This window comes from Brachycentrus maculatus, unplaced genomic scaffold, assembly GCF_059751285.1.
Source record: "Brachycentrus maculatus isolate JH-2025_06_01 unplaced genomic scaffold, ASM5975128v1 h1tg000199l, whole genome shotgun sequence".
Taxonomy (NCBI): Eukaryota; Metazoa; Arthropoda; class Insecta; order Trichoptera; family Brachycentridae; genus Brachycentrus; species Brachycentrus maculatus.
This window is the reverse complement of record NW_028280950.1, coordinates 3,255,251-3,277,127: the sequence shown is the minus strand read 5'-3', so window position 1 is coordinate 3,277,127 and position 21,877 is coordinate 3,255,251. Positions and strand designations below refer to the sequence as shown.

Here is a 21,877-nt window from a genome sequence, read left to right as displayed (position 1 = left end):
GTGACTTAAATAATGCATATCAACTTTAATAATATTTTATACACTTATCAGATTTATGAAATAGAATGGTGACTAGTGTTTTACTTTTTTATGGCATGTTTTCTGTAATTTTTGTGATCGCCATTTTCAGGATAAAAGGACGAGGTAAAAGAGTCGTATGTGAAACAGTCATTAAAGGAGAAACCTTGAGAAATATATTTAAAACTGATGCCAAAACTTTAGTTAGATGCAATAAACTGAAAAATCTGTCTGGATCTGCTCTGGCGGGAACAATCGGTAAGTTAACTTGTCTCATATTACCCTATGTACATAATATATATTTATCAAAATCTAATTTGTGTATCAGTAATCTTTAAAAATATATATTTATATTCCCTCTCATAGTTCATCCCAAAACAATATATTCATTGAATTTGTTTGTGAAAACACAACTGAAAAAATTGAACATTATGAATATTTGAAAAAATAAATAAATACTTGAAATCGGGCATGAGCAAGCTTTCCTAGTCTGGAGCTAAATTCCCAAAGGCATATTTGGTATACCGCTACTGCGACCATTTATCCTCCCCTCTCCCTTTCCTGAGCAGTATATTTCTTGAACCTAAAGCAGTAAAGAGTTGAACCAAACATGGCCGCTGGCTGTTGTCAATGCCTTTTTAAATAGAATGATAAATATAATAACAAAAGTATTTTTTTACATTTTATAATTGGGGTTCTTTTTTATTATTGATGCTACTGTATTCTGATGATGTAGGCTTTGAGATTGAAAATGCTGCCAAAAGAATTGAATTATAAAACAACATTCCATATCGAAATAGTTATTCAATATAGCTAAATTAGCATATATATTTAAATAAATGCTAATATCTTATTGATTTAGATAATTATTTCTGGTGTAAACATTTTCAGGCGGTAACAATGCTCACGCCGCAAATATGGTGACTGCAATTTTCATCGCTACCGGTCAGGATCCGGCGCAGAATGTGACCAGTAGTAACTGCAGCACTAGTATGGAAACCACCGGGGATGATGGCTTGGATCTGTATATGACCTGTACCATGCCATCTTTAGAAGTTGGCACTGTTGGTAAGATAATATATTTCAAAATATATTTTATTAAGGAGTATCCCGCAAACCCTTTTATTTAAGAGGCTTTTTCTGCTTTTTCACCGTCCTAACGGTGAGGATAAGGATGTTAGATATGATAAATATATCATAAACATCTAGATCAATTGAAAATAAATGAAAATAAATGAAAAAACCGGTAGACGTAAAAATCTCGGTGAGTGGTTATATACTAATTTTATTAACATTTTTGTAAAAAAATAAATAATTAAAAATGACTAACCACAAAGTAAATGCTTTAAATATTAATAATATTGAGAATATGAAAATAAATATTGGTTGAATTCATTTTTTCAATTGACGGATATTTAACCCGCGATATCAGTATCGCAGTTGAATATCTACCCATCTACGCTATGGTCCCATATGATTAACATTGCGAAAAAATACTTTTTAAATGTACTTAACTATTTTTTCATGTTTATTTTGTTTGTCAATTTGTTGAAATGTAAATGCTTTTTGAATTTTTTTTTTTAAAAAAAAAAGAAAAATATTTGTGTTTTTATTATTTTATAAAAATACTTCAATTTAATACTATTTCTGTGAGCCTAAGCGGGTCATTATTAGAAATAGGTATCAAATTGTGGAAATTATATTTTATTGATGTATTCACTAATAGAAGAGTTTCACAGATAGTGTTCAAGTTCACGAATCCGTTATTAGGAATAAGGAAAAATCCGTAATAAAGAAATTATTGATTTACACTGAGGCCCCACTTTTTTTTGCATAATGTCATGAATATTTCCTGTACTAATACAAATTTACATACTGACGTGTTCAAATATTATTCGCAATATATTAGGGAAAATTAACCAATGTTAAGTAGATTTTAACCAAAAGAAGAGTATAGTTCAAATCAGCTATCTGAATTGGAAAACTGATGGAATTTTTCTGGGTCGTAATACAGGGTCATTCATTTCGTGGTTTCAAGTTGAAAGCGCTGGCATTTGAAGCCTGTCAAACTCAACTGTTATCTGAAGTGTCGTAATATCAGTTAAAAATGTTTGCCATTTACGATAATGCATCGCTCAACAAATGAACCAAAAGTGGTGATTCAAACGTAGCCACTTTTCGCGCATTATACGCGCTGATTATGGTCGTCATAAACGACCAACTATGCAAACAATCGGTAAAATTGTAAAGATTTTTGAAGAGAGTGGAAGCATTACTGATGTCGTAAGACTGTCGTGATGTCATTACTGATGTTTGGTGTGCTCTATGGTCGAAAGGTGTCATTGGCCCGTATTTTTCGAAGATGCCAATGGGCAGACGGTTATAGTCCATTCGGAGCAATATGGTCGTATAATAATCTATTATTTTAGCCGGTGATTGAAGATCATGACTTGGACGATATGTGGTTTCAACAAAACGGGGCAACAAGCCGCACAACACAACCAATTATGGCTTTATTGCGTGAAAAGTTTCCTGGTCGCGTAATTTCACATTTTGGCAACGTCTATTGGCCACCAAGATCATGCGATTTGACACGGTTTGAATTTTTTCTGTGAAGCTACCCAAAAGACCGTATTTATGCGAATAATCCCCCAGCTCTAGACGCATTCAAAACCAACATTACTCAAGTTATGGCCGAAATACCGCCCGAAATGTACAAAAAAGTGGTTAAAAATTACCTCAATAGAATCGCATGCATGGAATCTTCCTGAGGTGCCATTTGAATGATATTGTTTTTCACACTTAATGGCAAAGTCCAAACTTTATAATGAAATGAAATTTTCATAAAAAATGTATACGTAAATGTATCGCTGTGTGCGTCCGAAAAATGAATGACCCTGTATCTATTATTACTTTGTGTTATTTTTAATCCTTACCTAATGTTTTGAACAGTATACATATTATAGGCGATATTGCTTTACTAACTACCTCAAGAAAAGCCAAATTTACAGTACTATTGAAAAATGTAAATATCTTTTTTATTATTTATTTTGGTCATCTGTAAAGTAGCATTACCGAGCAAATTAACTTTGTTTAATCAAATAAATTTGTAAAATTTTATTTTCATTGAAACAAATTTAATAGATTATGTCGTGTACAAATATGCAAAACTGTAAATATCGTAAAGAAAACCAAGAGATTTTTTTTGTCAATTCAGGTGGGGGCACTATCTTGCCCGGGCAGAGTGCGTGCTTGGACATGATGGGGGTGCGGGGAGCACACGCCACAAGCCCAGCACAGAACAGCATGCAGCTGGCACGCCTCATCTGCGCCACGGTGCTGGCAGGCGAGCTCAGCCTCATGGCCGCTCTAGTAAATAGTGATCTTGTTCGCAGTCACATGCGACATAACAGGTAACTATCATAATACACTACTATGTAGTGGGATGTTTTTGAACCCATAGATACATATTTCATCAAAATATAATCAAGTTATTGTCAATTAAACTGTCAAGTTATTAATGTCCATCATAAAAAAACAACCAAATTGTATTGTGAATTAATATTACGATATAAGAATATCAGACAAATTGAATATTTATGTGGTATGCTAAAAAACTTTTTTTGTGTGGATAACATCATACCAAAGGATTTGGATATTATTGACCTTAAATATTTCACCAGGTCATCTGCGGCCATCAGCAGCACATCATCTCCAGCTCGTGCGAGTGGTGCTGCCCACAGAAAGATGTCCCTGGCGCCTCCATTTCACACGTGATCCACCACTTGTCACCATCACGTGTGCCATTGGATACTAAATATTGCATCTATTATATTTGCATAATAATTTGCAACAGAACTTTACCTCAAATATGGGACAATTGTGTAATCTTTATAGTTTCTACTGGTGGACTTGATGATTATTGATTTTTTAGATGAAAATATAATCAAAGTCTTCCACGTGAAAATACTTATATAGTAATAATACTTACCAGTGAGTGAACGATGCCACTCAAGTGAAAGAAATAAGGACTTTGCATGTGTTTCTTTATGTTATTGTTAATTACGGTACTTAATTGATATTAATGTTTTTAGAATAATTACTTTCATTCAATCAACTTAAGAGATTGACCAAACATTTTCACATTCAAAGAGTTTTTTTTTAAATTTTCTTTATTTATTGCATAGTATACACAGATCTTAAGCAGTCTTGGAATACTAGCTGGTCCAATATTCAAAATAACATGATTTGTGCATGAGTATTCACGATAATGGAAAAATGGGGGAACCCAATAAGCAAATTACCTTAAAGACTTCATACATATACAGATTCTTCCTTCATTTATTTGTGTAACCATAACAAATCATGCTTATACTTAAACGAACTAGTAGAATTAATGACACCATTACCATTTTTTCGCAAAAATGGTTTCGACAATGGAAAAAATTCCATTCATGTATTAAAAAGCAGTTAGTTTCATTTTTATCATTTTATGGATAAGTTTGTCAAAGTGCATAAAAGATATACCATTTTTATCAAAGAAAATATTGGATCTAGATAGCTACATATATGTATTGTCTTAATAATAGTATTAAATCATCACATCTGTGTATTTGACCAAATATTGTATAAATTTAAAAACAAATAATGTGCTTATGGGTTTTATTTTGAACACTGCTATATGTTTGAAGGGCACAGATGGGCGTAAATATATGAATGTAAATATGAACCTATAAATACAATAGTTAGGGACTGATGACATAGGTGATGCTGTAATTAGAAAATATAAGTTAGAATAGTGGGGATTTAATCATGGAAATATTGAAACCAGGGGTGAGGTATTTTGAAGCTTATTTTTTTTTTCTTTAGATTTTCTAAATTATCAATTATTTTGTCTTTATTTATATTGGTGTGTAGGATTTTAATTTTGCAAGAATCAAAGCCGAACCTCCTAAAGCTTTAGTAGTTTTCAAAATAAATTCCCATAATCCCATATGGATGTGTTTAATTTTTAGTTATAATGTTGCTAAATCAACAAAGTATATATCATCTATTTTCCTTCTAGATCTGTTGTTATCCTTTTCTAAATATTTTTTTAGACTAGTTTTAGATTTCATACATTTGCATCTGCGAGATATCTTCTCTATGCCATTATAAATATTTCTCCTTTTGATCAGAACCTTCTGATATTTATATAATGTGTATCATTTGCGGAATATTTTACTGAACCAAAAATCTTTAATCTGAATTAAAGTTTTAAGTGTGAGTGGTTACTTATGGAATGAACTTCTTATTTTTAAACCTTACAGGGTATTTGTTTCTTTTTTCATGAAACTATTTTATCATCAATCTGCTATTGACGAAGTTAATCAGGCATAATAGGTATATTTTTTAAATTCACAATAAAGGGATAGAACCTAGAATCAAAGTGCAATAAATTGTAATTTTAATCAGATCAAAATGGAAAAGTTAAAAAGGTAAACACAGATTGTACGTTTAGCTCTGGCTTATCGGCTTAGTGGAATGAGTTGTTCGCTGTAGAGAAATTTATTGTTTTCTTTAAATGAATATTAGACATATTCTCTGATAAGAGAATTGCAGTTAGCTATCACTCCTCCATTGTAGATGGAGTGCAGTGCTGGAACTAGATAGTTTTAATTAGTACACGCGCCCCTACATTTGCAAGGGATGGAGTATGAACACATATCAATTCACAAATTTGCATGTTCCTGTCCCTTTTTCAATAAGTGAGGGGGCTCTAGATCTAGCCCGGCTGATGTGGCTGTTTTTGTTTGTTTCTGACCAAAGTGTGAAACGGAAATGCATAATAATTTATAATGTATATATAATTTTAAATAAAAAATATTTATTAATGCAATCACTATTTTTTTGTTGTTTTTAAGATAACTTGCAAATTCCATTGACACTTGATAAAAGACATTAAAATTTACTTTTCTGCTATCATCTTTATCATCAGATGGCAGCACATTTCATTAATAAAATGTTTGTATGTACATACATGAATGCTTTTTTTATATGTTAGAACATCAATTAAATTATGCTTCTTACGTTCTACCAAATTTTTAGAATAAACATATTTTAGAAGCATAATATTTTTTGGTTTTCTTTCTAAAATACCTTGATATTTTTAAAACTTTTTTACTCTTAATTATGTGTAAATATTACTGTTAATAAATGCTTTATGGCCCAGTTACACTTACAGCTATTGTTTTATTATATTTGTATATTTTTTTATTAACAATGGCTAATGAATTACAGATGTAGGGATCTACGGCCTCGGGCCATCTAAAAAAAAACAGATCATCTACTTCACTATTCACAGCAGAAATACCTTTGAGTGCATCTGAGTTGAGTTCATTCTGCATATACTGAAGTAGTACCGCAAACTTAGTACCACACTGGTACTAGGACAGCTCTTTTTTTAGAATATTTAATTTTTTCTAATTTTGTAAAAAAATCTCAAAAGTATAATTTATGTTTATTGTTATATTTTTTTATTAGCGTATCATCTGTTCTTTTATTACTTTATGGTCTGGAAGGAAGAACATGACATATATAAGTTTTATGCCCTTCAATACATAGAAGAGATGGACTCACATACTGTAGCAGCAAAAGAGTAGAAGCTAAAGCTGTTGTCAAAAAGACAAGAAAAAATATCATTTATTGTTAACTTCAAAAGAAATCATAATAAATATGTTATTTGTGTAAAAGGTATCTATGCTCCTTTAACCGGATCCACGCGGCTCGCATAACCGTTTGTGTTTTTACAAGACATGCCCCATACGCGGCTGACATAAGCGTTTGTGTTTTCACTTTGCTCCAAGTTTCGAACCTCAGTTCAACTTGGAGGGATTTTTTCATGGTGTGGAACTTTGGATAAAATAATACGTCAATCCTCGGCCTTATGACATCTGTTGAAATATCTGACTAATAATTTGTAACATCACAAGGATAAATAAAACAACAGATCCCTGATTTTTCTTGCGGTCGGTAATTAGTCCGCGCCATAATCATGCCCTATATCTGTCTCACTCTCGACGCTACGCATCGCCAGTGGGTAAGAGTGACACACGATGCGTGCTTTGATTTGTTTATGTTACGATCTAATTTGTTTATATTACGATATATTTCAAGAATAATGTGACACACGTGTATTATAGAGTACCAAAAAGGCACAATGAATCCCATTGAACGTTTTTGTTTAGGAAAATAAATCGTTTCTTAACTAAATACATGATAAAAGTAATCATTTAAAAAACGGCGAAATACCGCCGCGCACGGGCGTCTCTTAGGAACAAAGTTAACGCGTTTAAAAGGTTAATATTTTTATACAATTTAATGCTTTATGATTATTCTTCAAATAAGAGTAATATTGATATCACAAAGTCTAGGCAGCTAATTCACTGGTCCAAAATGTGAAATTAACTTCTCACCGAATCGATCTCTCAATAGAGCTATTGTTTCACGGGCTGTGTGGCAAGTAGCAGTGTCATATTGGAACCAAATTTTGTCGACATCTCGGGCTTCAATTTGAGGCAGCAAATAATCTGCTATCATGGCGTGATAGCGAGCACCATTTAAAGTAACTTTGCCAGCGTCGTTTAAAAAAAAAAGACCGATGGTTTCACTGCCCTATAAACCGCAACAAACTATAATTTTTAATTGATGAATGAAAATTCTTGAGTCTCTTCGGGTTGCACATCATCCCAAATGTGGCAATTTTTATTGACGTAGCCATTGAGCCAGAAATGGGCCTCATCACTGAACAAAATTTTTGTTGAAAATAGCAGATTTTAAAATTGATCAATTTGTAAACGTTGTTGCGGTGTAAGTTTTTCCATGATGAAATGTCAAAGAATACTGAACGAAATTACCATGACAGTTCAGCACGACTCGTAAAGAAACTCGAAAAGGTTATAATGAATAACCCCATGTTATCAAGAAATGAGGACAATAAACATCAATAGGCGAATCAGGTACCATCAAGAAAGCCGAGGGTTAATAATCATTGCTATTTTTAGAGAACTCCATTTACAGTTTGTCATTTTGTAATTAAACATATTTTCAGACTTTTTAAATGCACTATTTTTTTTTTAATATTTTGGTGCAAACGGGTTGGTATGAATAGTAAATAGAAAAATCTTTTGATTAACTTATTTAATAAAATATTGGTACTGTAAAAATAATAACCTTAAAAAATGTAAATATATAAAAAAAAATTAAATACTAAAATAAAGCTAAAATACATTGGGATCACCAATCAGATAAATAGAAAAATAAAACATAAAAAAGTATTAGATCTAAAATATCAGAACACTTTTACAGTGATAACAGTATCACCACGTATTCCGTCTTTCCTGGTGTTATTAGACTGCAAAAAGTTACCAAAAATTCCTAGTAAAGATATCTAAAATAAAGGTTTGTCAACCGACCCAAGATTTTCATTTTAAAGAGTATCATGTGAATTCAAATTTCGGTACGATCAAAATTAAATTTCTCTACATCTTTTCAAATTCCTCAACATATCCACAAATAGTACATGTGTGACTATAGATATCATTTTCCTCATTATAACTTTCATCTCCGTAGCTGTGAATGTGTGCAGATTTAGTTTTAACATACAAACTGCTTCTTACGTTCATCCGCAGCTCTTTCAACTGTTTGGAGTACTTTTTAGATTTCGAGACGTCTCTTTTCTCCATTCGTTGTTCTTTTTCTTCCAGAAGCGCTTCCTGAGTGCCCCACACTTGCAAGGCTCTCTCCTCTACTTGTATATGAAGATACAGTTTCATCGACCCCCAGCGACTGTTGTGTGGATTTTTCCGTAAAATGCATTTCAATATGGGTTCCCTACTATCTAAATCGCAATCTTTTAACAAGTATTCAGTTTTTGCCTCAGTTCTTGTTATAAGCGAATGTTTATCTTCGTTGTCTCTGTAACAAATGTATAAAAAGATTTGTTTTTTCCGATAACTTTGACAGGTCTGATGTTTATAAAAATACATTCACCAAAATAAAGTTGATGATTTTTCTGAAATACATTATTCAAATTAAATAGGTGTATAAATTGAACTTGGTTCGCAAATACAATACATATTTTTAAAAATGTACGGCTTTCAAAGTTTACTCTTCAATAAACTTTGAAAAATAGTTTATATATTGATACTTTATATAAACTATTTTTGGAGCCTCGATTCTATTTTTTTTATATTTATTTTAAAACAATTACATATTTAACCCTAGAATACTAATATTTCATAAAAATTACAACTGCAAGATGACGATTCCTGGAAAAAAAATTATGTTCACGTCATTCCCGCGCCCCCTGCTTCACAGTGCCTTTCTAATTTACCTTTAATTTTTTTTACTACGCGATCTCTTAAACTCAAAGAATACTACTATTTACTATGAAATCTAAAATAATAAATGATTTTGATTATCTTATTTATTACCGTTTTATTTTTGTCATATTTTTTACGAATGCTTAGTAACGTCACTCATAGAATAGTTTAGTAAACTAGGGTTAAAGCGTCAATAAAAGGTTTAATTTTAGCAACCATCACTATTTTTACTGAAATGGGATGGGCTGGTTAGTACCTATTCTAGTTTATAGCTTCAACCAGAACCTTAGTACAATAATGTTAAAACAACTTTGATATGAACCAAATTTTATTCATTGATCTTCTACTCCATACATTATTGAATTTAAAAAAAAGATAGATTCTACTCCATGGGATGAGATAAAGATACCACAGTCTAAAATTTTTCTCAAGGTAATTTTTGAGGCGGTAAATTCTCCCCTTCCTAGCTCATGTTCGGGTCACTTATAAAAAACTTCCTCTTTATCGGTAGTTCCTCGGCTACGGAAATTGACGACTCCATTTTTTCCATTCAATGGCGGATGAAGCAAAAGAAATAATACCCGATACATAGAGAAAAGAATGTTAAAAAAGACCCCTAAATATATACACAATAAATAACTAAGAAATTAACAAAACATTTGGTTACCTGCACTTATCACAGGCCTTGTAATCAAAGGTTTCAAATAAATATGAGGTACAAAAAACCTCATTGCATTCAATACAGGTGGGTCGTTCAGAATCATCAATGATCGGAGGCAATTTTTTTGTTATTTTAGGCTGGACTAATGGCACTGCCGGACTTTCCTCAATTAAAAATCCTCCCCCACTATCAATAAACTTTGTTCCTTGTACTTTAATAATGGTTTGCTGTACACTATCAGTCTCTCTGGAAAATAAATACTTTTCATATAAAACTGCAACACATTTAAAAACGTAGAACGTAAAACTAAACAACATTAGAAGCTGTGAACACATTATTAAAAAATTCAATATTTGTGGAAAAACCAATTATATTACTTTCAATAAGTAGGGAAGTTAATATAATTTCATAATAATAAAGGATTCTACATTTTGGCAGAAGGATGCGGAATGAGCTTGGCATCTCTCAGCATAAGCGCTTGTAGTCTGTTCTTCTCGATTCTAGCTTTTTGCGCGGCTGAGAGCTCCCCAGCCTCTTTTAATTCAACATCCGTATCCATTTTATGCTTTAGTTAGCTGTGACCCGACGAGGTTTTCAAATAAAATCAAGTTTAAATACTTGATTTAATGACAGGAGAAAACCAAAGACAAATGGAAATATTCGAGAATGGACCATAGGCAAATAAACGACAGCCGAACTGTGCGAGGTACCTATTTGACAACGATTTTTAATAAATCGCGTTCGAAAATTAGGTACACAGCGGACCTCAACTTTCGCACATTCGACTTTCGCACAATTCGCTATTTCACATATTTAAAAAAACTTTTTTGGCTATAATGCAAAAATGTTTTGTTTCCGTGGATTTGTTTCCCTTTCACACTATGAAATGTATATGAACCAGGACCGTACTGTGAAAAGTATTATGTATGTACTGAATTGAATGTGATCCCAATGGAGAAAGCATATTTCAAGTGCGTAGGGCGATCCATAATAGTACTTCATGTTACCTACAGAACTCTCTTAGAAGAAAATAAAAAAGGAAAAAAACAACTTGACAAGTTTATTAGGAAAATATAATTTTTATTAAATACATATGTTAATAATTTATTTTAAAAACAAATTTTAAAGTACGATTCTTGGTGTTTTTTTAATTTTTTTCAATCCTTCTACTTTCGAACATTTAACTTTCGCACACATTTTCAGAAACCAATCATGTGCAAAAGTTGAGGTCTGCCTGTAATCTGACATAACTTAAATCAGATTATTATTTTAATTATTTAAATTTGTAAATAGGTTTATGTTTGCCGAAATTATACCTGGTTAAATATATAATCCAAGGAATATTAAAAAAATTATATATAACCATATCAAGTCACTTCTAGTAAGTGGAATATTGTGTATGGATATCATAATTGTCCAACAAACTAGTAAAAAATATGTAAATCCTCTAGTACTGAACCATGATAGAATAAAGTTTATTTTTATTATTTTTTCTTCTTTTTTGTGTGTATATTATATTAAAATAGATTTGAATAAAGAAGTGCGTAAAAGGAACTCCACGGAGATAAAGTGGCTTGATGGGTCACTGCAAAAAAGAATATGTTTATGAATTTATAAATTAATGTACTTTTTTGTTTAACAAATGTGAGAGGTGACATCGTATTACTAATAAAGGGATCATAAAGCGGTCATATGGAGACTTCTTGTTTAGAGTCGCTCTCCCAACACTCCCCATTTGTTCAACACCAATCTACACACTATTTATTATGTATTTACAAATGGTGTCTATTTCGTTTGTAAGCTGGGATCAGGAATAAGGATGACCTGATAGTTTATTACTCGACAAATGGTGCAGTAATCACTCTATTGTGCCAATTTCTCTCGCGACTGTCGATATCCACCTGAACGGGCCCCGTATTTATCATAGTACATTTTCTATGCCATTGTTGCCAACAGTTACGATAGAAAATATCTTGTTATCTCTGGATAAAAAATAGAAATCTGAGTTCTTTCGCCGGAAAATGTTTTTTTGAAATTAGTTTATTGAAATAAATTTTTAATTATTATAATGGGCGGAACTCAGAGCACTAGAAAATTAGGTGTCAATAATGATTCTCCAATTCACGTTTCGGAAGCTGCTATGAAGCGAATTACAGAATCGGAACCAGCAAACGTCAATGTTTGAATCTTTTCATTACATAATGTCAAAATAAATTAAAACCTAAATATTCTAAACACAATATTCCACATTATTTGGTTTCATAGCGATTTTTGTTTTTCCAGAACAAAATTGCGCTGCCACCGCCTAAGAAGGACTATAGATCGGACTACGACGCCAAAAATGCTGACGATTACTGGAGGAAGAGAATAGAAGCTTTAAAAAAAACTCATGATTCCATCAATGAAAAGATGGAATCTGAATATAACAAAGCTGTCACTGAAACTGCACAGATGTTCAAACGGGCACAGACTTCATGTGTTACCGGCAAGCTACCACCTTGCCTAGAATATAAAGCTATGGTATATACACTTTGCTTTACTCCATATGTTCTCTGAAAAACTAATAAGTTTCACACTTAAATCAGGATTTCACTTCGATGCTATTAGATGGGACAGACGAAGAGCTGTAAAAAATCATATAAATCGCAAGCAACACTACCATACCCTAATGATATTTTGTAAACCTGTCGGTGGTTTTCGAAATAATTAAATTTATTTAACCTCAAAATTTTACTGGTTTACATATGAAAATCAAAATTAACTATACAGATTGAAGAGCTAAATCCATTATCTACTCGTATGATTTGTTATTAAAGCTTCATGAAAAAGAATATCCTTGAATCACAAAAATACTTTTTTGGAATACACAAAAATAAACAGAAAACATGGGAGGTTCTATAACGTCTGATTTTTTCTATGGGTGGTTGTTGAAAACTCCCTGGCTACTGAGCAAGACATGCATGGTGGTGTCAGTGATTGTTGATTTCTCATTCTGCAGACTCTCTTAACCAACTCTAGGAACACAATTATACCAAGAAAACAGCATCATCATGGTCGCGAATAAAGCAGACCTGGCCAGAGTGAACCATTCTCAGCTCCGATTTAAACAACAACAACAAAAAAAACAAAAAACTGAAGATGTCATCGAGTTGCCTTTTATAATGATTTTTATTGTTTTTTTTTCAGGTTATCAAGTGCTATAACGAAAATTCAACCCAACCACTCCTTTGTGCAAAGTATGTGAATGATTTCAATGATTGTGTATCCAGCAAGCGATCTGAAGTTATGGCAACTGGCGCATAAGTTCCTTAGATTGCATAGTTCCGATTCCATAATATATTTTTTGTTAAACTCTTTTGTTTTTTTTTTTAATTATAACTGATCATAGAATTAGATAAATTAATGTGTATTAATTAATTAAAAATTGGTATATGATTTTTTTTGGTGCTTTATGTACATATATACAAATTGTTAAATAAATTCATAAACCTTATGTATTTTTAATTTTCACATAAAATTATTGTTTAGTAAAGAAAACTAACGTTCCATAAACTAGCATGCCAGAAAAGTCAATAAAAAGAAATTATAAGTTTTCCAAGTAATTTCTTTTGAGTGTATTTATTTTTAAAAAATATATCAAGGTTATAGTTTTGAAATATAAATAAAATGAGGGCATGATCTTAAGGTTTATTCTGTAAAAACAATAAAATTTGTTTGATTCCAATACAATTTCATTGTTATATATATTTTTTTTTACTTTTTACTAATATTCGTTTGTACCCGTAATTATTACTTATAGTGTGATTTTATTCAATGAATAACACAAAGACACGAAGTTTTTTGCATTTTGGAAAAGACGTGTAAATACAACTTTTGTACATATGTATTGGGTTATCATTACTGTCGTCATTATTCATACTTGTATTGAATTCCTTGGCTGTATGAGAATAGTTTTTATTAGATTGCTTACAAACACTGATCTTAACCATATAGAATCTATGTTATAGATGTATCCTTTAATACTTGGAATTTTTTTGGTTCATTAGAAGATACTGCTGCTTAACAATGAGCCATGTACATGTATTCTCTACAAAAATTAAATAATCATAATAAAATACTAAAGCCTGAGCATTTACAGAGGTTTTTGGTTTTGTTATGTTAGCAATCCATTTAAAAATTGCTATCATCTTGTATGACATAATTTTCAGCCATGAAAACTAAAACCATACTGTCAGTAGCTCAAAATAAAAAAATACAATTTTCTCATTGAACATAAATTACATTTTCATTATTATAATTATAATTTCTTTGCCATTAATGAGGATGAAGATATAAATGTCAAAAAACATTGAATTTTTTGTTTATCATTTTGGTTAGAAGGGGCACTCGAGAACAAATAATTGGAAACCACTGACATATTGGATGGAGAACACTGCACAACCAAGAAATAACATTATAATATTATTATTTGTTGCAAAAAAAAATATTTTGATGTAATAATATTCCCATACACTCACAAGTGTCGGCTTTTTAATATTATACTATTTCTGTGAGCCTAAGCAGCCCATTATTAAAAATAGGTATCAAATTGTGGTAGAGTGGGCTTTCAAACCCACAAACTGACTGAAGAGTCTGCGGCACTAACCATGGGACCACAACCTGATACATATTGGTTCATGGATCATTAAACTAAAAACAGTACAGGGTCCTGCAGAGTACAATTTTTCTGTATAAAATAACTTGTAAATATTTAGTAATTTTATTTTAAAATGTCAACCTAAAGAAAGACATTCTTTGATGGACTACGCTGGCACACAAGTTCATGAACATTTCGAATTATCTATTGTATTACCAAAAAAATACTTTGGCTATCACCAGATTTTAGGAAATCCTTTACTCTGTAGTTAAAGTTTTTCCTTGGAAAAGATCATGTGATCTTGGCTTGAATAAAGATAGTGATTTTTAAATTCAAGCTTTCGTATTCTAGACAAATTGGTTAATAGACGTCTCACATTTCGATCGGCTTCAACAACTACCATGGGTAAATTGATCCTTCTAACTCTCAACCACACTAAATTTGGCGAGCGTGTCTTTGCCGTTTCGTACAGATGGCATGGAATGCCAGCCCTTCAACCAGCCGTTAGAAACAATGAAAACTAAAAACGCATTTGTCTGCTTAAACAATTCCACAATTTCCTTTATCAAATCACAGTAAAAGGCGGAAAAGTAGCATTTGACGAAAAGGGCACTATAGAAATTATAATTTTTAGAATCAATTAGGTATAAACTAAGGAATAAAACGAATAAGTACCTACCTAATCAAACCACACCATAGATAAATATCATTACTAATTTTACTTTTGTAAATTAAGTGTTCGTTCGCATAAAGATTACTGTTTGATTTCGGTCATTGCGTGTCCATACTTTGACTATTGACGCTTTTCATTTGCTGGTTAGTTACGCCCATAATCAAATGTCCCGCTGTCGGAAAAAGCCGAACTACAGTTCATAATAGTCAAAATAATTTTTTGTGTCTGAACGACTCTACCTGAATTTTGACATTTTAGTTTAGTTAGTCCTGGATTTTAGTTTTTGACAGGTTATATTTTTACAAGCTAGAGCATCATCGATTTGTGTAAAATGCTGTCATCTCAATTCTAGTCTGCTTGCTTTTCTCGGTATTATTTCAAAATTACAAATGAATACATATTATTAATATATTCATTCATATTTATCAAACATAATTTCTCGAAGTAAGTAATCATAACGTAAATGGTCCTGAGCGTTTTTCTACATTGATCTTTCAAATTACGCTTTTGATAATGCAGTATTATTTTTGTAAAATTATTTCAACATTTCATTTATGTATTTTCCCTTTCCATGGTATAAATGTTATTTTCTCAAAAAAAATGTACATAATATTGGGAAATAATTATTTTAGATGCCAAAAAAATTCGTAGGCGAAAATAGCAAAGCAGTAGCTGCGAGAGCTCGTAAAAATGAGGCAAAAACTAAAGAGGAAGCAATAAAAAAGCAATTAAAAGAAGATGAAACATGGAAAGATGATCATAAACAAACTCTTAAAAAACAACAAAAGATTGTAAGTTTAAAAATATAATACAATGTATTAAAAATAAATATCAAGCCACTTATTGAACTTTTTACTGCGCAACAGATCTTTTTTGGTAGAACCTGAATGTTTTTTCTCCATTTGAAAAATATTTAGTACATTTAAAAAAATAAAAAAACAATACCTTTTCTTCAAAATGCAAAAACAACACTTTCTGCCCTGTAGCGGGTAAATATTAAGTTTGAAATATGCGGCTTTTGCTGGGATATAGTACATTTTCTGGGCATTCCGAAAATATGCACAACTGAAAATGGATGATTTTTGATAAATGACGTTGAAAGGAGTGAGCGATATATTTGTTTCTATTTTTTATAAAAAAATATTTTGTACATTTCTAGGAGGAAACGGAGCGTAAAAAACAGGAACAACTGGAAAAGAAAGCGGAAGTAAAAGCTCTCTTGCAAAAAGAAATGGATTCAATCAAAGTTCAAGGAAAACAACCTCTTGCCAAAATAACTAGAGCCAGTATTATTGCTGGAACAGAAAAAAGAAACCAAATGGCTCGACAAGCTGGCAAACCAGAGGTGAGTGACTTTTATTGATTTTTTGCATACATACTAAGAGTTAAAGAACTTTTTAGCGGAATAGTTCCGTCAATATTGATTTATAAATAAACCTTTTTCAAATAATTTTTTTGTTGAATGAATAAATGTTCAGTTCATTCTAAACTATTAGTTATAATTTTTTTTCCGTTTATTGATGGCTGTAGCCAATTTTGTACATAATAAATTTAATACATGTGATAATTGTTGCATAAATTAATAATCTCTTTTAAGTATATTAACACATTGTAGTCGGGCGCTTCGAACAATAGACTCTAGCCTATAGCGGGCGTTTTTCGCGATTAGCGTAAAAATATATAGCTTTCTTAAAATTGACACAATTTCTAAACCAAATAATATTTTCGATTGAAATTTTCAAAGAAATCATAAATGACATTTGATCATCAAAAATAAATTATAATCATAATTTTTAATTAAGTATTCCGTATTTCACAATTTTAGAAGCATTGTAAACTCTAAAAAATAGTCTTCCCCTCCGAGGTATCATTCCCTATACAATGCTAATATATTCAAATAATAAAATACCAAAGAGTAAACAAAACAGTGCGAGCGGTATGAAAAGTATTCCAATACGTGAAATGACTCAAACTAAACTGGAGATTGAGATCGCATAAAAACATTAGATTTCTGACGATGCCTTTACAAGCGACACACTAGCCAATCCGGACAAGGCATCTCAAATAACGTCAACAGACTGTCGCCTAGCACCCAGGTAGCAGATTACCCTTCAAGGCGTTTTATTTCACGATGATAACAAACCCGTATATTGCCGTTTCCCGCCGATAACCGACGCTCGACAAAAACGGCATTTGCCGTGTCCCGCAGTTGACCGACAGTCCGCGAAAAACGGCAAATGCCGTGTCCCGCCGACAATGTGTTAAACAAGGCTGAACATATTCGACAAGGAATTATACATCAGCCTGAAATATTGTAATTATTCTTGCTTTATAGTAGAATTTAAAAATTGTTTTTAGCTTAGACATATGGTAAAATTATTTATTTTAAACATCAATCTAAACCTTAAAATTATGGTGCATTAAATTATAAGAAATTTTATATTTATTAAAAAATATGAAAATCATCGCAAAAAAGTGAGAGTTTACAAAATCAACTAACTGAAAAATTTTAACAAAATCTTTTTTGCCAATAGTATAGATAAAATATTTTCGGAGCATTAAAGTGGCATCCTTAAAATTTTATTATGTATATGGTATCACATCATGGTATCATATTTATGCATGAAATCATTAGAGCTAATAGCTGAGTGTGTGGCCGACAACACCCTGTTCCTTTTTACTCTATTTGTTATATTTTAATTCAGTTCTTATTAAAGTCTTATTCGGTTATTATTCTTAAATTTGAGTGCTGTTTTCTGTATATTGTTTACCTACTGTCTTTTCTTTTATAATAAATCCTTTATGGTAGGTAAATTTGGCTGGTGGATGCTATTACAGATTTCAATGTTTTCTGTGGCTTATGAATTAGAGAGAGATATAACACCTATAATTATAATAATAGTTATAGTAATAATATCTGTTTTACAAATCTTATACAAATACATAAATAAAACATTGTGTTTCTTTTAATTTCTTAAAGGCTGTGAAGACCCACATAGAAGCACCCCTTGAAGAGAATATCAATAGATATAATGCTCCTGAAGAAATAGCAAGTACTGTTGATCAAGCTATATCCTTACTGAGGTAACATTTTACATTTGTTTTTTTTCATTCATAATGTTTATTTCATGAATTTGATTTTAATCTGAATTATATTGTTTTGCTAATTTTACCAAAATACCAATATGTCATTTTGTAAAAAAAATGCAAGTTTATCAAAGATCTATAATTTCAGATTACTGGTATAAAAAATTATAACACAAACTTTGCAGTTCGGTTTTTTAAGAATACACTAAGACCTCACTTTGCGTTGTAGAAACGTTCCATAATATTGCGATTGAAACAACGCAAAGTGAATTGCTATTTTCCATTGGAAATCATATAAACATCGAAGATAGTCCTTTAATGTTAAATAAGAAGAATATTTACATAACAAAACAAAAGTAAAACGTTGGAATAACGCAAAGTGAAACAACGCAAAGCATGGTCTGAGTGTATTCTATTTTTTTTAGACTAGTTGACTGAAAAGTAAAATTATTTTTGTTTAATACAAGTGTGTGAAAGTTTCTTCCTAGTGGAGTAGTTAGTGTGTTTAGCTACCATTTGGCAAAGCCATTGTTTATCTTGATTCCTTGGCGGTTCAAAATAAATAAAAGTGATGTAAAAAAAAATTATGTCACCTGACGCAGACATGATTTTTTCTTATTAATCACATACCAGAATTTAAATTTAATTTATTTTGATTATAAAAAGAAAAGTTTTTGTGTTTTTTATTATTTACAAAAATACTTTAATACAATTTATGTGAGCCTAAGCGGCTCATTATTAGAAATAGGTATCAAATTGTGGTAGATTGGGTTCAAACCGAGAAACTCTGACTCAAGAATCCGCGACACCACAACCACGGGACCACAACCCGACACAATTAAGATCAAGATATGTCTTATATACAGTATGTCGATGTGATGCAGTGCACTATGCACCACTGTGTGCAGATGAGAGTTACTGTCCGTTCATATTTATTTTACCTCTGATTTATATTTAGTTAGTCAACATAACAACTAGAGGTAAAATAACTGTAGATTCACTGTAGAATAAGTGAATACTCTCATGTTTTTAAATGATTGAAATTGTTACTTTTAATTTCATTAAAAAGTTTATCAAAGATTTTAATTTCATTACGAAGCTTTTTTTAGAAGTTGCTTTTTGCATCCAATGTAACCATAAAAAACATTTATTTTTTCAGTATAAAATCTGAAGAATCAGATAGACACCCGGAGAAGCGCCTCAAAGCTGCCTATACAGCTTATGAAGAAACTAATTTGCCAATTCTTAAACAAGAAAACCCATCACTCAAACTCTCACAGCTCAAACAAATGTTATTTAAAGAATGGCAGAAATCTCCACTGAATCCACTGAATCAAAAAGCATAAATGGATGTAATATTTAATAAGTTGTATTTTAATGTTGGTTTAATGTTTGGCGTATTGTGAAAAATCAATATACTTGTTGATCGTAACAAAAATAGATCAATTTCTTTGTACTTTTGTATAGCAATTTGTCTATTTCAATAAATTATTTGTCCCTTGAGTATCTAATTATTTTTATTGTATGTTATTCGCTGAACAAATTTTGATCTGCACATCTTTATTATTAACCTGTACTGATTTTTTGTTACAAAAAAAAGGAGATAGAACTTGGAGCTTGATAATATTATATCAAAAAATATATTCACTTCTTCACATAAATTTCATTTGTGTCGATGTACATAGTAAACTTCATTATTTTATCCAATTCTCTTTCGGTAAATCTCCGTAACTCTTTTCTTTGCTTTTAGTATCTGTCATTTTCTGAATAATACAGATCTACGTACTTTGCAGGATCAAAAATTTGATTAATGTGCTGAAATTGTCTTTGTCTTCAATAAAACTTTTATTGGGATAGCATTTTGAATCATCTATAAAAACCCACATTCATATTCCCTTGAAGATGATGGGAAAGGTATCCAGAGGAAAATTTTTAATTGACTTTTGATATTTTAAAAATCTGTCACCAAAAAAGGTGCTGGAATGCTTTTGTGGTGTGTTCTATAACAAAAAGCATGGGTTTCTGGTAATATAAAATAGCCCTGTAAACTTTCCTAAAGTGTTAATTTCCAGCAGAATAATAAAATGGAGCGGTTTAAATCCTTCTTCTGTTTTGTGTGCCTTGCTAGGTCCTGCCAACGTTGGCGATCACTATGGCAAAGGCTTCGCGATCCTGCGCCATCTAGAACAACTCATCCACTCCTCTCATCAAGGTCCAGTCGCGAATGTTGCGAAGTCATGTTTTTAGTTTTCTGCCAGGTCCTCGGTGTCCTTCTATTTTCCCCATGATTTGCAGAGTGTAGGATTTTTCTGCATGAAACATCTGACCCAAAAGATACAAAATCTTTTAATCGTTAAATGGGATATAAGGGTTCTAAAAATAAAATATTGTAAAACTCTACTACTTTATACAAATTGTAATGAAAAAAAAGAGCTGCACGTGGGCATACAATTCGAGTTGTGCCCTTAGCGAACTTCGGCCCTAATTCCGGCATCACTTTTATTAACTATTTTATAGAATAATATTGAATTTAAACTTAAGGTTTTTCTTTGATTTAAATATAATTAAATCAATGCAGCATCAGATGTAAATAAACAAATTATAGTAACCACTAACAAGCCGTATCCCTAGAGTGGACCTTCCTTCCTTAATTCCTTCCTCTCAGCATTGAAATTATTCGCTTGCGAGTCATTTTGACTTTTACTTACTTCTAATCCTTATTTTGAGCTTCATGTGTGTTTGGTATTGTATTTTGAGCTCCATTCAGCCTATCGACCATTGTTTAAAGACCCTCAACGGGGAAATCGACTACAACTGCATTATCAGCGTACTCTAGGTCGCAGAGTTTCCGCAAGGAAGAGATGGCTATTCCTCAGTCGAGTCGTAAGGAATTTCAGATAATAAAATCCACGGAGATGATGAAGTTTTTTTTATTTTATTTTTTAAAAAGAGTTATTTTGTGTTTTTATTATTTATACAAATATTTCAATTTCATACTATTTCTATGAGCCTAAGCGGCTCATTATTAGAAATAGGTATCAAATTGTGGTAGAATGAGTTCAAACCGAGAAACTCTGAGTCCCCGACACTAACGCGACCACAACCCGACACGGGTTAGTTAAACAGAGCAAGGATGCAACTTTATATGTGACTACATTATCAACTCTCATACGATATAATGACTCTTATGGAATGTAAATATATCAACTTATATATACATACGAGGGCCGACCCAAAAGTAACAATAAAAAGTAAATTTTACACACTTAATTAAATGATTTTTTTTTGAAAATTTACACACTTATGTACCATGTTATGAGCCGAAAAATAAATAAAAAAATTGGTTAAAAACGGTAATGTTTGGAAGTTTTTTTGACGTTTTTAGTCTCCCGATTTTTACGTTTCGGCGAAATTTTGACGTAAACAAATGGAACAGCGCG

At 31.5% G+C, this 21,877-nt stretch overlaps 4 protein-coding genes across 7 annotated transcripts in view; 3 read left to right on the top strand and 1 right to left on the bottom strand.

Annotated features, from left to right (window-relative positions):
* Hmgcr (HMG coenzyme A reductase) overlaps positions 1-6,519 on the top strand; it is an 85,877-nt gene extending 79,358 nt beyond the window's left edge. For both annotated transcript variants that reach the window (XM_088263511.1, XM_088263512.1), the window contains exons 10-13: positions 131-276; positions 910-1,086; positions 3,236-3,431; positions 3,702-6,519. In XM_088263511.1, coding sequence (XP_088119637.1) covers positions 131-276; positions 910-1,086; positions 3,236-3,431; positions 3,702-3,795 — 613 coding nt within the window. In that variant the 3' untranslated portion in view covers positions 3,796-6,519. The remainder of the gene's footprint in view (positions 1-130; positions 277-909; positions 1,087-3,235; positions 3,432-3,701) is intronic.
* Positions 6,520-8,181: 1,662 nt separating this feature from the next.
* Xpac (DNA repair protein complementing XP-A cells homolog Xpac) lies at positions 8,182-10,687 on the bottom strand. The gene is made up of 3 exons (XM_088263514.1): positions 10,470-10,687; positions 10,048-10,287; positions 8,182-8,973 (listed from the first exon to the last, which is right to left on the bottom strand). The coding sequence occupies exons 1-3, from the start codon at positions 10,598-10,600 to the stop codon at positions 8,538-8,540; spliced, it is 807 nt and encodes a 268-aa protein (XP_088119640.1). The 5' UTR covers positions 10,601-10,687; the 3' UTR covers positions 8,182-8,537.
* A 1,308-nt stretch (positions 10,688-11,995) lies between these two features.
* On the top strand, positions 11,996-14,525 carry Chchd3 (Coiled-coil-helix-coiled-coil-helix domain containing 3). Its single transcript, XM_088263390.1, has 3 exons — positions 11,996-12,220; positions 12,325-12,561; positions 13,228-14,525. The coding sequence occupies exons 1-3, from the start codon at positions 12,110-12,112 to the stop codon at positions 13,342-13,344; spliced, it is 465 nt and encodes a 154-aa protein (XP_088119516.1). The 5' UTR covers positions 11,996-12,109; the 3' UTR covers positions 13,345-14,525.
* Positions 14,526-15,382: 857 nt separating this feature from the next.
* Positions 15,383-19,943, top strand: LOC148307474 (coiled-coil domain-containing protein 124). 3 transcript variants are annotated; one of them, XM_088263450.1, is made up of 5 exons: positions 15,383-15,493; positions 15,983-16,141; positions 16,510-16,695; positions 18,331-18,434; positions 19,597-19,943. In XM_088263450.1, exons 2-5 carry the CDS (start codon positions 15,983-15,985, stop codon positions 19,781-19,783), a joined length of 636 nt encoding a protein of 211 aa, XP_088119576.1. In that variant the 5' UTR covers positions 15,383-15,493; the 3' UTR covers positions 19,784-19,943. The 3 variants fall into 3 exon arrangements, with proteins under 3 accessions (XP_088119576.1, XP_088119575.1, XP_088119577.1); XM_088263449.1 differs by having other exon boundaries at positions 15,383-15,794; XM_088263451.1 differs by having other exon boundaries at positions 15,398-15,719.
* Positions 19,944-21,877: the final 1,934 nt, after the last annotated feature.

Bases quoted from the DNA above. Each gene is read 5' to 3' on its own strand.
- Chchd3 (XM_088263390.1), top strand. From the start codon at position 12,110: ATGGGCGGAACTCAGAGCACTAGAAAATTAGGTGTCAATAATGATTCT. The intron at 12,221-12,324 runs GTTTGAATCTTT...TTGTTTTTCCAG, and splicing joins CGGAACCAGCAAACGTCAAT to AACAAAATTGCGCTGCCACC. The intron at 12,562-13,227 runs GTATATACACTT...TTTTTTTTTCAG, and splicing joins GCCTAGAATATAAAGCTATG to GTTATCAAGTGCTATAACGA.
- Xpac (XM_088263514.1), bottom strand. From the start codon at position 10,600: ATGGATACGGATGTTGAATTAAAAGAGGCTGGGGAGCTCTCAGCCGCG. The intron at 10,288-10,469 runs GTAGAATCCTTT...TTTATTTTCCAG, and splicing joins CCGCATCCTTCTGCCAAAAT to AGAGACTGATAGTGTACAGC. The intron at 8,974-10,047 runs GTAACCAAATGT...CATTTGTTACAG, and splicing joins AAGGCCTGTGATAAGTGCAG to AGACAACGAAGATAAACATT.
- LOC148307474 (XM_088263450.1), top strand. From the start codon at position 15,983: ATGCCAAAAAAATTCGTAGGCGAAAATAGCAAAGCAGTAGCTGCGAGA. The intron at 16,696-18,330 runs GTGAGTGACTTT...AATTTCTTAAAG, and splicing joins GACAAGCTGGCAAACCAGAG to GCTGTGAAGACCCACATAGA. The intron at 18,435-19,596 runs GTAACATTTTAC...TTATTTTTTCAG, and splicing joins CAAGCTATATCCTTACTGAG to TATAAAATCTGAAGAATCAG.